This window comes from Scyliorhinus canicula, chromosome 12 (assembly GCF_902713615.1).
Source record: "Scyliorhinus canicula chromosome 12, sScyCan1.1, whole genome shotgun sequence".
Lineage (NCBI taxonomy): Eukaryota > Metazoa > Chordata > Chondrichthyes > Carcharhiniformes > Scyliorhinidae > Scyliorhinus > Scyliorhinus canicula.
This window is the reverse complement of record NC_052157.1, coordinates 46772609-46787263: the sequence shown is the minus strand read 5'-3', so window position 1 is coordinate 46787263 and position 14655 is coordinate 46772609. Positions and strand designations below refer to the sequence as shown.

The window sequence follows — 14655 nt, the reverse complement described above, 5'->3', positions numbered from 1 at the left end:
TTAAGGCCATGACAGAGGTGCCTACTGTCAGAATATTGACCAGTTATGTTCCTTCCTGAAATTGTTGAACTACTCTCGAAGATTTGTCCCAAACTTGGCAACAATTCTGAAATGGGAAGTGGTCGGGTCAATGCAATAGCGCTTTTGTGCAAGTCAAAGAACCGTTACTTAAATCTGAAGTTCTCACACACTTTGATCCTGCTTTCCCCTAACAGTTAGCTTGTGATCCTTATGGTGTAGGAGCGGTGGTCTCCCACATCATGCCATTGAGTGAAGAAAGATCCATTGCTTTTCTCTTCTCGAACCTGGCGCAAAGCTGACAGTGCCTATGCCCAGATTTAAAGGGAAACATTAGGGATCATTTTTGGTGAAAAGTAATTCCAGCAATTCCTATACGGGAGAAAGTTCATCTTGTTGACGGACTATGATCCATTAACCATCATTTATTGGACCACACACAGGAATCACGTCACTTGGCACAAGTAGAATGGAAAGGTGAGTGTTGCTTTTGTCTGCGCATACTTATTTGGGGAGGTGGTGGCATAGCAGTATTGTCAGTGGAGTAGCAATCCAGAGACACAGGGTAATGTTTTGGGATCCTAGGTTTGAATCCCACGATGGTAGATGGTACAAATTGAATCCAATAAATATTTGGAATTAAAAGTCTAATGAAAACCATCAAACCATTGCTGATTGTCGTAAAACCCCATCTGGTTCACTAAACTCCTTCAGGGTAGGAAATCTGCCGTCCTTACCCGGTCTGGCCTACATGTGACTCCAGACCCACACAGTGATGCGGTTGACTCTTAACTGCCCCACACTAAAATGGCCGAGCAAGCCACTCAATTCAAGGGCAATTAGGGATGGGCAACAAATGCTGGTCCAGCCCAGCGATGCCTAAATCTCAAGAACAAATTTTTAAAAATCCCATTAAGTATCGACAGTCAAGTCTACGTGGTACCGTGGATGGACTTTCAAGATTACCACTGCCAGGTAGTTCGTCAGACAGCTCAAATGGGAATATCTTCTACTTTGAACAAGTAGACAACACACCAGTCACTTCAAAGTGAGGAAACACACTCGGAGCAATCCAATACTCTCACAAGTGATGGTTATGCTATTACGAGGGAAGACTTCGGAACTTACACCTAACCTGAGACTCCAGGAAATTGATGTCAGTACAGTCAAGATGTCTTCCATGGGGATTCAGTGTGATTATTCCACCATCATTGAGGCAACGCATGTTGGAGAAGCTACATGAGGGCCATTGCAGAACAGTACGCATGAAGGAAGTAGCGAGAAGTTATTTCTGGTTCCCCGAATGGATGCGGAAATTGAAGAGAAGGCTAGAAGATATTTTCCTGTGCGAAGATAAGAAACCTCCCAACCGTAGCATCGCTGCATCCATGGAATTGACCTGAAGAGGCTTGGCAACGCGTGCATGGAGATTTTGCTGGACCTTTTGAAGGACATAGGTTCTTGGTAACGGTGGATGTTCACACCAAGGGTCCAGAGATGAAATCTACCTCACTGGAGAAGACTATAGAGACGCTAGGATAAGTATTTAGACATTCTGGACTCCTTGAACAACTGGTAAGTGACAACAAATCTAAATTTGCCTGACAAGAATTCGCAAGTTTCTCAAAACAGAATGGTATTTAACATGTTAAGTCTTTATTGTACCATGATGTCAAGCTGACAGTGCTGGGGCTAGTGCTGGGAGCAGCGGCAGTGGATAATGCCAGGGCACTGCCCATGCATGATGCTCTTTGACACACCGTGAGGGGATAATACAGCTGGGAGATATCTAAATGTGTGGTAACAGGCTCCTGACCTTTTATGATGGGAACCCATTATGTCATTGACAGGGAGTGGGGACAATTACAAAGGGAAATCCCACCAATGTATAAACCATTTGGGAAACCTGTTGGATTCTCTGCCGCCACCGGCTTTCCCACCCGCCGAAAATGGGGGCAGGAAATCCCCCCACCTACCCTAGAGAAAAATAATTCTCTTCATCTTCCATCTAAATCTTTTGTTAATGATTTTGAGGTTATGGGGCGGGATTCTCCGATGGCTGACGCTAAAATCGGGAAAAGTCATTGGGTGGAGAATTGGTTCTGATGCCGAAATCACAGTGGGCGCTGATTTGACGTTAGATCGCAATTCTCCGTCACCTCGACGGCGGCGTCAATGTGGTCTGGAACGCATATACAGTAAACACCTTTTGCATGTTATTAACTGGCCTGACCCGGAATGCTCCAGAGCCTCCGCGAGTCTCCGCCTCCAATGGGCCGAGTTCCCGATGGCGCGGCGAGAGAGACAGGAGGTGGGGGCAAAGCTGCGACCTGTGGGCTGCCGGTACTGGACATTAGCCGGGTTGGCAGGGGTGGGGGGAGGGGGGGGGGGGGGGGGGGGGGGGGGGGGAGCCTGCAAGGGCGGGGTGGAGGGGTGGCGGAAGAATAGACAGTGTGGCCGAGGTGACCCCTCATGGGACTGGGGCGACGTCCAGCCACGGACCGCCATTGCTGCAGCCTGTAAGGGGCAGCCATCTTACTGCACACCCCACTGACCACCCACCTTGGCCCCTAGTTCTGCAGAGTGATACTGGACATATGGATGCTCCATCTCCACACCTCTCCCTCCGCCCTACCCCACCCCTAACCCAGCCGCCACCCGGGAGGGCACCGGGCAGCCCAAACAAGGACTATGCCCACTGTAGACCCCATGGGGGCTCTGGGTGGTGGGCGTGGAAAATACCCTTGGCAAGGGCAGTGCCAGCTGATGGTACCCCTGGCAGCGAGGACGAGTGCCAGGGTCAGAGGCCCCCACAGTGTCGGGCAACAACTGGGCCAGGGGTGGGGGGGGGGGGGGTTGGAAATGCACCTTGTCAGCCTCCTGAGTGTCAATCACAAAACCAATGAACCCAGTATCGTTCCTCATTGGAATTGATTGTGTTCCACGTGGCGCCGGTGCTGGCTCCTTCACAGTACCTGAATTGCTCCAGGTGCGGAGCCAGTTTTGCTGTCGTGTAAATCCACGAATCCTGCGTCAGATTCAACACTTAGTCTCAGGAATGGAGAATCCCGCCCATGACCTTTATGCCAGACAAGGCTACAGACCAAGTGTTGGAAAATGGGATTAGAGTCGATAAATGCTTGATGGCCAGCACTGGCACGATGGGCTGAAGGGCCTTTTCTTGTGCTGTAAAAGGTTGTAACTCCACCACTCTATAACCTTTGGTTATGGACCCAGTTCCCAGCGGGAATAGTTTTTAACTTTTAGCCGATCGAAACCCCTTCTCGGGTCACCTCTCAGCTTTTTCTGGACCAAGGAGAACAGCCCTAATCTTTCCAAACTCTTCCTGACTGGAGCCTCTCATCCCTCGGGACATCCAGGTAAATCTCCCCGCTCCCTGAAGCGTGGTGCCCAGAAATTGTCCAAAATATTGCAAACCAGGTTTCTTTAAAAACTCTACTGCAGCCGTCATACACACACTAACCCAGTGATTTAGAACGTTTTATCAGCAAAAATAAAAATGGAATTGAAAATCGGAGAAACATGTAAAGGCTACTGACTCGGTATTGTTGATTTACATCATTACCGAATATTAAGAACTATCTATATTGCCTTCGTGTGTGGTGTGTGTGTGTGCGTATATGTGTGTATGTATCCATGTATGTGTGTGTGTGTATGTGTATGTGTCTGTGTCTATATCTGTGTGTGCGTGTGTACCTGTGTGTATCTTAGTATGTGTGTGCATACCTATGTGTGCGTGTATCTGTGTGTGTATCTGAGTGTGTGTGCATCTCTGTGTGTATGTGTGTATATACCTGTGTGTGTGCGTGTATCTGTGTGTACCTGAGTGTGCGTGGGTATGTGTGCGTGGGTGTGTGTGTGTGCGGCTGGGGGGGGGGGGGGGGGGGGGGGGGTAGGGGTGGAAACAGCCCTGGTAAGACCGCAAGCATGGAGAATGAAATTCATAAGCTGCATAAGAAAGCGGAATGCTAAAACCCAAAGTCAGCGTACAGTTCAACCTGAAATACAAGTCCAGTCAAAGCTGATATGTCACTCCAGCAGACCTACTGGATTGTGAGCCCTATGGGTTTGACCTATTGCTAATTTTAGAACATTTCCCTGTCTCCCAATGACTTAAAACTTTTATTTTTGGCAGGAGTGAATTCCTACTGGTTGGACAGAAACGTTGATTCTCTGGTTGCTACGAAACAAGGTCTCTGTAGAAATCCTCCAACACATTCCCTTTGTGACAACAGGAAGTCTTTCTCTCAACAGTTCGAAACTCCTGGAGGTGCCCATGTAAGATGTTCCACAGGAAGCCGGGAACACAGAGTTTACACAATTCCTCAACTGCAGGCTGGCTCCCACGCAGCCAGATTATAGGATAGCATGGTTTTCTTCAGTGCATGTTTTGTTTTGAATTTAACGCAGCATCTAAATGATTTCATTCCTGTTGGTCGGGGCTCAGTTGGTAGTTCTGTTGGGCTGGATTCTCCACTGGTGGGATTCTCTGTTGCGTCAGCAGCGCACCCGGGGATTTCCCGACGGCGTAATGGGAAGCCCCATTGGCCGGCTGGCAGGACGGATCCCGCTGCTGGCGGGGGCCAGAGAATCCCGCCCGTTATCTCTGCACACGACAGTTGCAGGTTCCTGCTGCACTGCAGAGATCGAGCTGACATCACGAGTGCTGCACTGTTGGAAGTGTTTTTTAATACGATATGAAATCAAGGTCCCATCTGCTGTCTCAGGTCAACTCAATATCTTTGAAAGAGGGGCAAGGCAAATCCTGGCTCATGGTTATACCTCATATGACATCAAAAAACAGATTTTCTGGGCAGTTATCTTTTTGGGGATCATGCTGAGCTCCATTAGATTCCACGGGGATTCCACTTCAAAGGGGTTGGCTGTGAAGTGATTTGAGATGCCTTGATGTTGTGCTATGTGCTCTATAATGGCCCAGGTCTTCAGGGACGTGAGTTATCGTCAGGTCGTCGATCCGCTTGCAAGTTCTCTCATCTAAGCGCTGCTCTGCCTTCCCTACAGGCTTGAGGCTCGCTTTCCCAAAATTGGGGAGCGCAGCATCCCATGGAGAACTCTGTTGTAGTGGAGCACTGTCCATGGAAAGACAGGACACCAGCTCCCAGATGATAAGTTTAAACATTCCATGTGAATCCGTGTGAGTGGGTGACTGGATGAATGGGTATCGTGCCAGGGTGGGTAGGCCCAGGATCTAGGAGGGGGGGTACAGACGATGCGCACAGACTGGGGCACGTGGAGGGCCCCAGGCTCTGTTTTAAACGGACATCCTCATCATCAAGACTCAGCAGCCAGGTCCTCAGACCATCTTAAACAAAATAAGAAATGGGGAGTTCTAATCCTTTTAAAGCCGGTCTGTCTTTGTCAATTTCACTCAGTTGCTGCACTGCAGCTTCCAAAGGTAGTTTCATGGATCCCAGAAAACCATGGTTTATGTGGGGGGCCCGGAGGGGACGATGGTGGGGACTCGGAGGGGCGATGGTGGGGGACTCGGAGGGGACGATGGTGGGGGGACCCGGAGGGGACGATGGTGGGGGAACCAGGCGGGCGATGGTGGGGACTCGGAGGGGACGATGGTGGGGGGACCCGGAGGGGACGATGGTGGGGACTCGGAGGGGACGATGGTGGGGGAGTGGGAGGGGCGATGGTGGGGGACTTGGAGGGGACGATGGTGGGGGACTCAGAGGGGACGATGGCGGGGACTCGCAGGGGACGATGGTGGGGGACACGGAGGGGACGATGGTGGGGGACTCGGAGGGGATGATGGTGGGGACCTGGAGGGGACGATGGTGGGGGACCCGGAGGGGACGATGGTGGGGGACGAAGGTGGGGACTCGGAGGGGGTGATGGTGGGGGACTCGGAGGGGACGATGGTGGGGGACTCGGAGGGGACGATGGTGGGGACTCGGAGGGGACGATGGCAGGGGACTCAGAGGGGGAGATGGTGGGGGACTCAGGGGACGAAGGTGGGGGACCCGGGTGGGCGATGGTGGGGAGTGGGAGGGGACGATGGTGGGGGACTCGGAGGGGACGATGGTGGGGGACTCGTAGGGGACGATGGTGGGGGACCCGGAGGGGCGATGGTGGGGGATCCGGAGGGGGCGATGGTGGGGGACTCGGAGGGGCGATGGTGGGGGACTGGGAGGGGACGATGGTGGGGGAGTGGGAGGGGCGATGGTGGGGGACCCGGGTGGGCGATGGTGGGGAGTGGGAGGGGACGATGGTTGGGGACCCGGAGTGGACGATGGTGGGGGACCCGGAGGGGACGATGGTGGGGGACTCGGAGGGGACGATGGTGGGGGAGGGGACCGGAACGAATGGTGGGAGGTCTCGGAGGGGCGATGGTGGGGGACTCGGAGGGGACGATGGTGGGGGACTCGGAGGGGACGATGGTGGGGGAGTGGGAGGGGCGATGGTGGGGGAGTGGGAGGGGCGATGGTGGGGGACTCGGAGGGGACGAAGGTGGGGGAACCGGAGGGGACGATGGTGGGGGACCGGAGGGGACGATGGTGGGGGACTCGGAGGGGACGATGGTGGGGGAGTGGGAGGGGCGATGGTGGGGGACTCGGAGGGGACGATGGTGGGGGGACTCGGAGGGGACGATGGCGGGGACTCGGAGGGGACGATGGTGGGGGACTCAGAGGGGACGATGGTGGGGGACTCGGAGGGGACGATGGTGGGGGAGTGGGAGGGGCAATGGTGGGGGAGTGGGAGGGGCGATGGTGGGGGAGTAGGAGGGGCGATGGTGGGGGACTTGGAGGGGACGAAGGTGGGGGAACCGGAGGCGATGGTGGGGGACTCTGAGGGGACGATGGTGGGGGACTCTGAGGGGACGATGGTGGGGGACTCTGAGGGGACGATGGTGGGGGACTCGGAGGGGACGATGGTGGGGGACTCGGAGGGGACGATGGCGGGGACTCGGAGGGGACGATGGTGGGGACTCGGAGGGGACGATGGTGGGGGACTCGGAGGGGACGATGGCGGGGGACTCGGAGGGGACGATGGTGGGGGGACTCGGAGGGGACGATGGCGGGGACTCGGAGGGGACGATGGTGGGGGGACTCGGAGGGGACGATGGTGGGGGACTCGGAGGGGACAATGGCGGGGACCCGGAGGGGACGATGGTGGGGGGACTCGGAGGGGACGATGGCGGGGGGACTCGGAGGAGACGATGGTGGATGAGTGGGAGGGGACGATGGCGGGGACTCGGAGGGGACGATGGTGGGGGACGCGGGTGGGCGATGGTGGGGAGTGGGAGGGGACGATGGTGGGGGACTCGGAGGGGACGATGGCAGGGTCTCGGAGGGGACGATGGTGCGGGACCCGGAGGGGACGATGGTGGGGGATTCGGAGGGGACAATGGCGTGGCTCTCAGATGGGACGATGGCGGGGGACTTGAAGGGGACGATGGTAGGGGTGGGAGGAGATTATCTATAGACTTCAATTGTTTTGTAAATGTTGCGATTTCTTTGTAACCATTATCCTAATATCAGTTGATTGTTCTGTGATTGATTATCATAAGGCATTGATTGGGCCTCTAATTTCACCATTTCTACAGTCACACTGCCTACTGCATGCAGGTGTAATGAAAGAAAGACAAAACCTACATTAATCCAGCACATTTCACAATGTCCCAAATCGCTTAACAGCCAGTGAAGTACTTTTGCGTTATAGTCACCGGTATAACGTGGACAATGTTATCAAATAGTGGAGAAAAGCCAAGGGGCTGAATGGCCTATTCCTTCGTATGTTAATTTGTCATTCTGGAATAGGTGACCAATGTCATCCATAATTATCTTGTAAACGGAGTTAAGAATCGTGCCTGGAGTCTTGTTTATTTTGTTGCTCATGGAAGTTTACTGTGAGTGGGTTTGTGGGGTGAGGTTGCCAGGATAGGAGTGTATGTATAATATGTTCATGGAGAATCAGTAGCCTGTTTTATACTGCACATGACCCTCACTAGTCTTTTCATTGACTTCAATCTTGTCCTTTTGTCTGCTGGGTTTTTTGAGGTAGTGAAATATCATGACAAAGTTGTGTGGAAGAGTAGATAATAAAAATACATTATAATGAGAAGCAGCCATCAGCAGAGTCCTCAGACTTGTAGATCACAGAACAGATACAATTATGAACCATTCAGTCTTTGCCCTCTGGCCTTTTAAAAGTTGTGTTGCACAGAGACACCTAAGGGCTCCAATGCTTCTCACTGACACTGAAGACCTACGCCGTTCAATCATTCCACTTTGTTGATCATTTGATCTTTTTACCCTGTGAGATTACTGATAAATTGGAATCCAATTATGTTGAATATCATCATGCACCAAGGGAGGAGAAAGTCTTCTTCTACTTCTACAGAATCAAAAAGACCTTGTGCCATTTATCTGGGTTTCAGATATTTAATCTTTTCCCCAAACATGAATTTACTATCAGGATGTTCATGTGGGATAATGTGTACAACATGTTAATGGGGGCTGTGGAAGTCGCTGAAATCAGTGTTATCGTCTACACAGTGTTATAAACAACCAATGGAATAGTTTCCTGTCAAATTAACAATATTGTACACTGCTGTTAAAATAAAATGTTTACTCTCTGGTTTGCTTAATGGTTGTGATGGGAGCACCTACAAGGCACACACAAACACTCCAATTTATCATGCTGCTCTGAATATTAATGACCCATGCTACATAGATAATTGGACAATATTTGTAATCAAACACCAACAATGGATGTTAGCACTTTACTCGGAGCTTTAGAATTGTTTGATGAATGGATTGGTGAATCTTGAAAGGTGAATAATATCATGTATCAGGGTCATGGGGTGAGGAACAAGGAGCCCAGAAACAGAAGCACCACGATTTCTCTCCCTGGCCCTGGAGTTTGTTGGGTAAGGTTGGTTGGGTGGAGGTGGCAGGTTCATAGGGTGGAAAGCAGGTAGGATGGTAGGTGGGTGAGTGGGTAGGGAGGTAACAGGCTAGACAGGTCTGGTTGAGGGGGGGCGGGGGGGCACAGAGGGTTAGTCAGAGGTATTTGGGTAGCCAGCAGATTGAGGGTAGTCAGGTCACTAGAGGGCAGTTGGGGAGATTGGAGGGTTAGTCAGGTGTCAGTGTGAGTGACTGGGAGGGTCAGTGGTGTAGTTACCAGTTGTGAAGATTTTTTAAGACTCTGAGTTTGAGTCGGAGACAATTGTGGAGAGTGCCGGGGAACAAGAAATTGCCCATTGGAAATTCAAACTTCCTGGGCAATAGAATCCCTACAGTGCAGAAGAAGGCCATTCGACCCATCAGGTCTGCACCGACCTTTTGAAAGAGAACCCTACTCAGGCCCAATCCGCCATCCTAACCCTATCTAGGGGCAATTTAGCACGGCCCAATCACCTACCCTGCACATCTTTGGACTGTGGTAGGAAGGCCAAGCACCCGGAGGAAACCCACGTAGACACGGGAAGAATGTATAAACTCCACACAGTCACCCGAGGTTGGAATTGAACCTGGGTCCCTGACGCAGTGAGGCAGCAGTGCTGACGACTGTGCCACCTTGCTGCCCACGGACGCCAGTGCATCAGAGCTTCCACATGATCCCTAAACACATCTTGGGATGTAATCCCGGTCTCCGACAATCGTGTGACTGGAAGGTGTGAGCCAATATTACAACTTCTCATTAAATATGTACTCTTTCCATTTTGTTGATTAAGTTACTTGGTCCAATACTTAGCTGTGTAACGTTTGTTCAGATTCAACTGCATTTACAATGCCCACAAGGAACCAATGCGGGAAGGTATGCCCATGAGTCAGGGATCCCATTGGCAACATTTTTTTGTGAAATGATGAGTAAATTGAAATTGATGTTTGTACTGGAACCCATGCATAGCGGAATCCAGTAGTCCAAATATTTCATGTTGATCGACATATGGGAGTAACCATTTCTTCATGTGTGTTGCTAATCCCACAATGAGGCAGTTGTGTTAACCAACAATTTTTAAACAACCCAGTGGACCCGATCAGCCTACTGTTTGCACTGTATTGTCGAACTAAAGCAACACTCTGAGTGTAACACTCTTGAAACAACTGATGAAATACTTTGATCGGCCCCTTCCTTACTTTCACCGGTTTGTTGCTCAGAACACCAGGGTGTCCATTTGGTGTCGTTCATCTGATGCTAGTCCACAGTTACGCAAAAAAAAATTTACACGGCGAATGGAAAGTTAACCTTCATCTCGAGGGGGTTGGATTACAAACAGGAGGGAAGTCAATGCTTCAGTTTGTACAGAAAATTAGTCAGACCCCATGAAGAGTAACTGTGTTCAATTCTTGGCACTGCGCCCCAGGAAGGATGTATAAATTATGAAGACAGGTTGCATCAGCTTAGCTTGTGCTCAAGGGAGATCGTAGAAGGTTGAGATGAAATTTAAAATGTTGCAAGGGTACGGCAGGGTTCAGAGGGAGAAACCTCGGGTGAGAAATCAAGAGGAGAGAACCGTAAAATTTTGAGAGTGCAATCAGGAAGCACATCGAGACATTCAAAGGCTATTTTGGTGTGGGAGGACTAATGGGACATTCAAGGCTGGGGTGGATTGAACTTTGTTGGCTTAGGGTTTCAAGGGATGAGCTAAGATGAATAAATGGCTTTGAGGTACAGATTCATCATAATCGAATTGATTGGTTGAATTTGCCCAGGGTTCTGAAAGGCTTACTCCTGATCCCATAGTCCATTCAGTGCAACGCCAACAATCCAAGTGGTGCTGTAGAAAGTGCCAAGAAGCACAGTGTGTGACAGCTCAAACTGTCTCCCGACATTCCTTAGCCCTGGCAGTAAAACAGTTTTCGTAGGCTGACTGGGTCTGCTATCAACTGGTGGCAAACTCATCAGCTGCTAACATAGAACATTACAGCGCAGTACATGCCCTTCGGCCCTCGATGTTGCGCCGATCTATGAAACCAATCTAAAGCCCATCTACGCTATTCCCTTATCATCCATATGTTTATCCAATGACCATTTAAATGCCCTTAATGTTGGCGAGTCCACTACTGTTGCAGGCAGGGCATTCCACGCCCTTACTACTCTCTGAGTAAAGAACCTACCTCTGACATCTGTCCTATATCTATCTCCCCTCAATTTCAAGCTATGTCCCCTCATGCTAGCCATCACCATCCGAGGAAAAAGGCCCTCACTGTCCATCCTATCTAATCCTCTGATCATCTACAGGGTACAATAAATGGAGGGGATCTGCATCCAGGCTCTGAAACAATCACCGAGGGGGGAGGTTATTCCCTGAGATTGATCTGCTCCCTCTAAAGGTATCATTTCCCTCCACCAATTCCCTATTCCATATGTATTCAGTATCCTATTTGACCCCGCATTGAGCTTGCAATCTCATATCCACTCCATGACTAAACCAGCTTACATCTCCCTGTCACATCCCCTGTATCCACCCCGTCTCCACCCATCCACTGCTGAAGACCTCGTCCATACTTTAGAATCATAGAATCCCTCCAGTGCAGAAGGAGGGCATTCGACCCATCGAGACTGCACCAATCCTCTGAAAGAGCACCATACCCAGGCCCAGGCCCCCCGCCCTATCTCCGTAACCCCACCTAACATGCAGATCCCTGGACATAAGAGGCAGATTTAGTGTGGTCAGTACACCGAACCTGCACATCTGTGGACTTTAGTTACCTCGAGATTTAACTTTTCCAATTCATGCCTGCCTTGTCTCCCACCTTCTAATTTCTGGAATCCTTATCTTATCCATCACCACTACCATTACCCTAAATTGCACCATGTTCCATACACCCACCACCCTCTGTGCTGCCACATTGGCTCCTGGTTCCACCACACCTCAAATTTAAATTTTAACAGGGATTGGGTGAGGGAGTGGACCCAGGTAGGGTGCTCTTTCAGAGGGTCAGTGCAGACTCGATGGGCTGAATGGCCTCCTTCTCCACTGTAGGGATTCTATGATTATAACTCTTGTGTCCATATTATTTTTTAAAAACAAATTTAGAGTACGTATTTTTTGTTCCAATTAAGGGGCAATTTAGCGTCACCAATCCACCTAACCTGCACATCTTTGGGTTGTGAGGGTGAAACCCACGCAGGTATGGGGAGAATGTGCGAAATCCACACAGACAGTAACCCGGGTCCTCAGGACCGTAGGCAGCAGTGCTAACCACTGCGCCACTGTGCTACCATGTGTCCATACCACTTTATTATCTCTTTCCTCCTTATCTCTGGAACTTTCTGTAGCCCTACAACACTCTGAGATCTCTGTTTTATCCAATTCTGGCCTCTCGTACCACACAGCCTGTGACTTCAGCTGTCTTGGGAGCAGGCTCTCAAATTCCCTCTTTTAAATCTCTTTGCTTCTCCACCTCTCTCATTCCTCTCTTGAGGTGCTCGGTATAAGCTGCCTCTTTGACTCATGCTAATGCGTAGCTTTGTTGTCAAATCACCTATGAAGCACCTTTGAAAGTCCTGTATAAATTGAAATTGTTGCATCTGTCCAAATGGTTATTCACACGCAAGTGAAAAAGTGGAAAACCTGCTTCAATGTCTTCAGTAGCCTCCTGTGCCGCACTTAAAAAGGGTTTATTCCTTAATTGACTATTAACGTGATGACAGAATTACTCTTGGGGTTTTATTCCTTTATGATTTGTGTTCTTTGCCTGCAGACAATGACAAGAGCCATTCGATCTTTAAGTTCAGCTCATTTAATCCACTCATGCTCCAATGCTTCACCATCAGTCATTTCAAACATTGTTTTGATGAAAGGTCAGGGAAAGGTAAGATTTGCTTTCTGTTATTTTTCTGCGTGAGGCAAGAAGTTACTCATGAAATTACTTTAAACATTGCCACTCAAATATTCATTGAACACAAAGTGAATGGTCGTAACATTGCGATGTGAACTTGTAGACAGTTCACCGGCAGTATAAATTTGTCTGATCCTGCTTTTGGGCCTGCTGTACAAGGAACCAGGATTCCTGTCCCAAGATTGAGCCTCAGGCCTCAATTTGGCATTTTGGATGGGCATCTCCACAGAGGCAGCTCAACCACCTTGGAAACCCTATTTCAGGCCACTTGCCTCACTATCAGCAGCGGAACCCAAGTAAGTTCTGGAAGGTGGAGGGGAGCGGGAGGGATTGGTAAATTGCGGCTATAATGTGGGCATCAGGATAGTCATGGAGCCAGAAGAAGAATTCCAGTCCTTCTTCACTCCATGTGAAATTTTTTTTAAAGTACCACTCTTTTCAGTGTTGGCCACTTGCTAGGCAAAACCCACACTTGGGAAGCTTGAGTAGGCTCAAAAAGCCTGCTCCACTCACGTCCCGCAGGCTTAGGCCCCTTGTTAGCATGTGCTCTTTCCTCTTTTACGTGGGCAACCTAACAGCTGGCTTGGGAATCCTATTTTTAAAAGAAAGAAAGGCTGACATTTGTATCGTGGTTGAGACATCTGCTGGCTGTAAAAAAAAGTGTTTTACAGCCAGTGAAGTACTTATTGAAATGTAGTTGCTATGATAATATAGGAAACACAGCAGCCACTTTGCACACAATGAACAGCAGCGAGGCAATGGCCTGATAACCTGTTTTTTTAAATGTTGATTGAGGGATAAATCTTGGCCAAGACTCCAGGGCATTACTCCCCAGCTCCTCTACGCAAAGGTGCCATGGGGTCCTTACATCTACCCAAGCAGGAAAATAGGGTTTTGGCTTAAAATCTCACTCAAAAGACAGCAGCAATCCTTCAAGTACTGCACAAGAGTTTCTACCTGGATTCTGTGCCTAGAATGTAGTGAGTTAGAGTTGGTACAAACTGAACCACAGCTGACACTTCACATTTTTCAGGTGTCCCTGGGGTACAGGACATTAGACCCCAAGTTGGTTCCCGTTGCGCCTGTTTTTGTACCTGTAAAATAAAAATGTTCAATCTCCACTCCTTGACAAAAATGTTTCACGCTAATTTATTGTGTGACTGCCTTTGAGGTATTTAAACGTGACAAGGAGCTCGAAGAATGTTAATATTATTATCGATCATTTCTGAGCAAAGTTTACTGACTGAGAAATGTGATAACGATCATTATTCCAGGGTCTGGGATTCAGTGTGGTTGGAGGAAGGGACAGTGTTTATGGACCAATGGGAATCTTTGTAAAGACAATATACCCTGACGGAGCTGCTGCTGCTGATGGCCGGCTGAGGGAAGGTTTGTAAACTCAACTGCATTGGTTTTCATGGCTTTTGTGCATGCACCGAAACAAAGAACATTATTGCAAAACTATCAGTTCAGCATTTCTATTAAGATGAATGTAAGGATTTAGTATATATTATATTTTATATTTGTGGCAGCAATATTATTAAAAGCCTGAGTTAAGGTAAATATTTGTCACAGAGATATTATTAAAAAACCTAGGTTAAGGTATCCAGACTGTGTGTCTGCTATTGCTGCAACTAAGAAGTCATAAAAGATGAGGTCATGATTTATTCTAACCACTTACCTGTTTACATATGAAGGCCGAATGGAACATTGTTATGATTGCTGGAGATTCCCTGGAGAAAAGATAATTTATGAGGGGTTGTATTTAGTCCTAGCTAAGCAGGTCATGTGACAT

The 14655-nt window shown here is 49.4% G+C and overlaps 1 protein-coding gene across 1 annotated transcript in view; it reads left to right on the top strand.

Annotated features, from left to right (window-relative positions):
* Positions 1–14655, top strand: part of il16 (interleukin 16) — a 167604-nt gene that overhangs the window by 52055 nt on the left and 100894 nt on the right. Inside the window, exons 6-8 of the mRNA XM_038812998.1 lie at positions 4175–4317; positions 12723–12833; positions 14135–14249. Of these exons, the coding sequence (XP_038668926.1) occupies positions 4175–4317; positions 12723–12833; positions 14135–14249 (369 nt within the window). The remainder of the gene's footprint in view (positions 1–4174; positions 4318–12722; positions 12834–14134; positions 14250–14655) is intronic.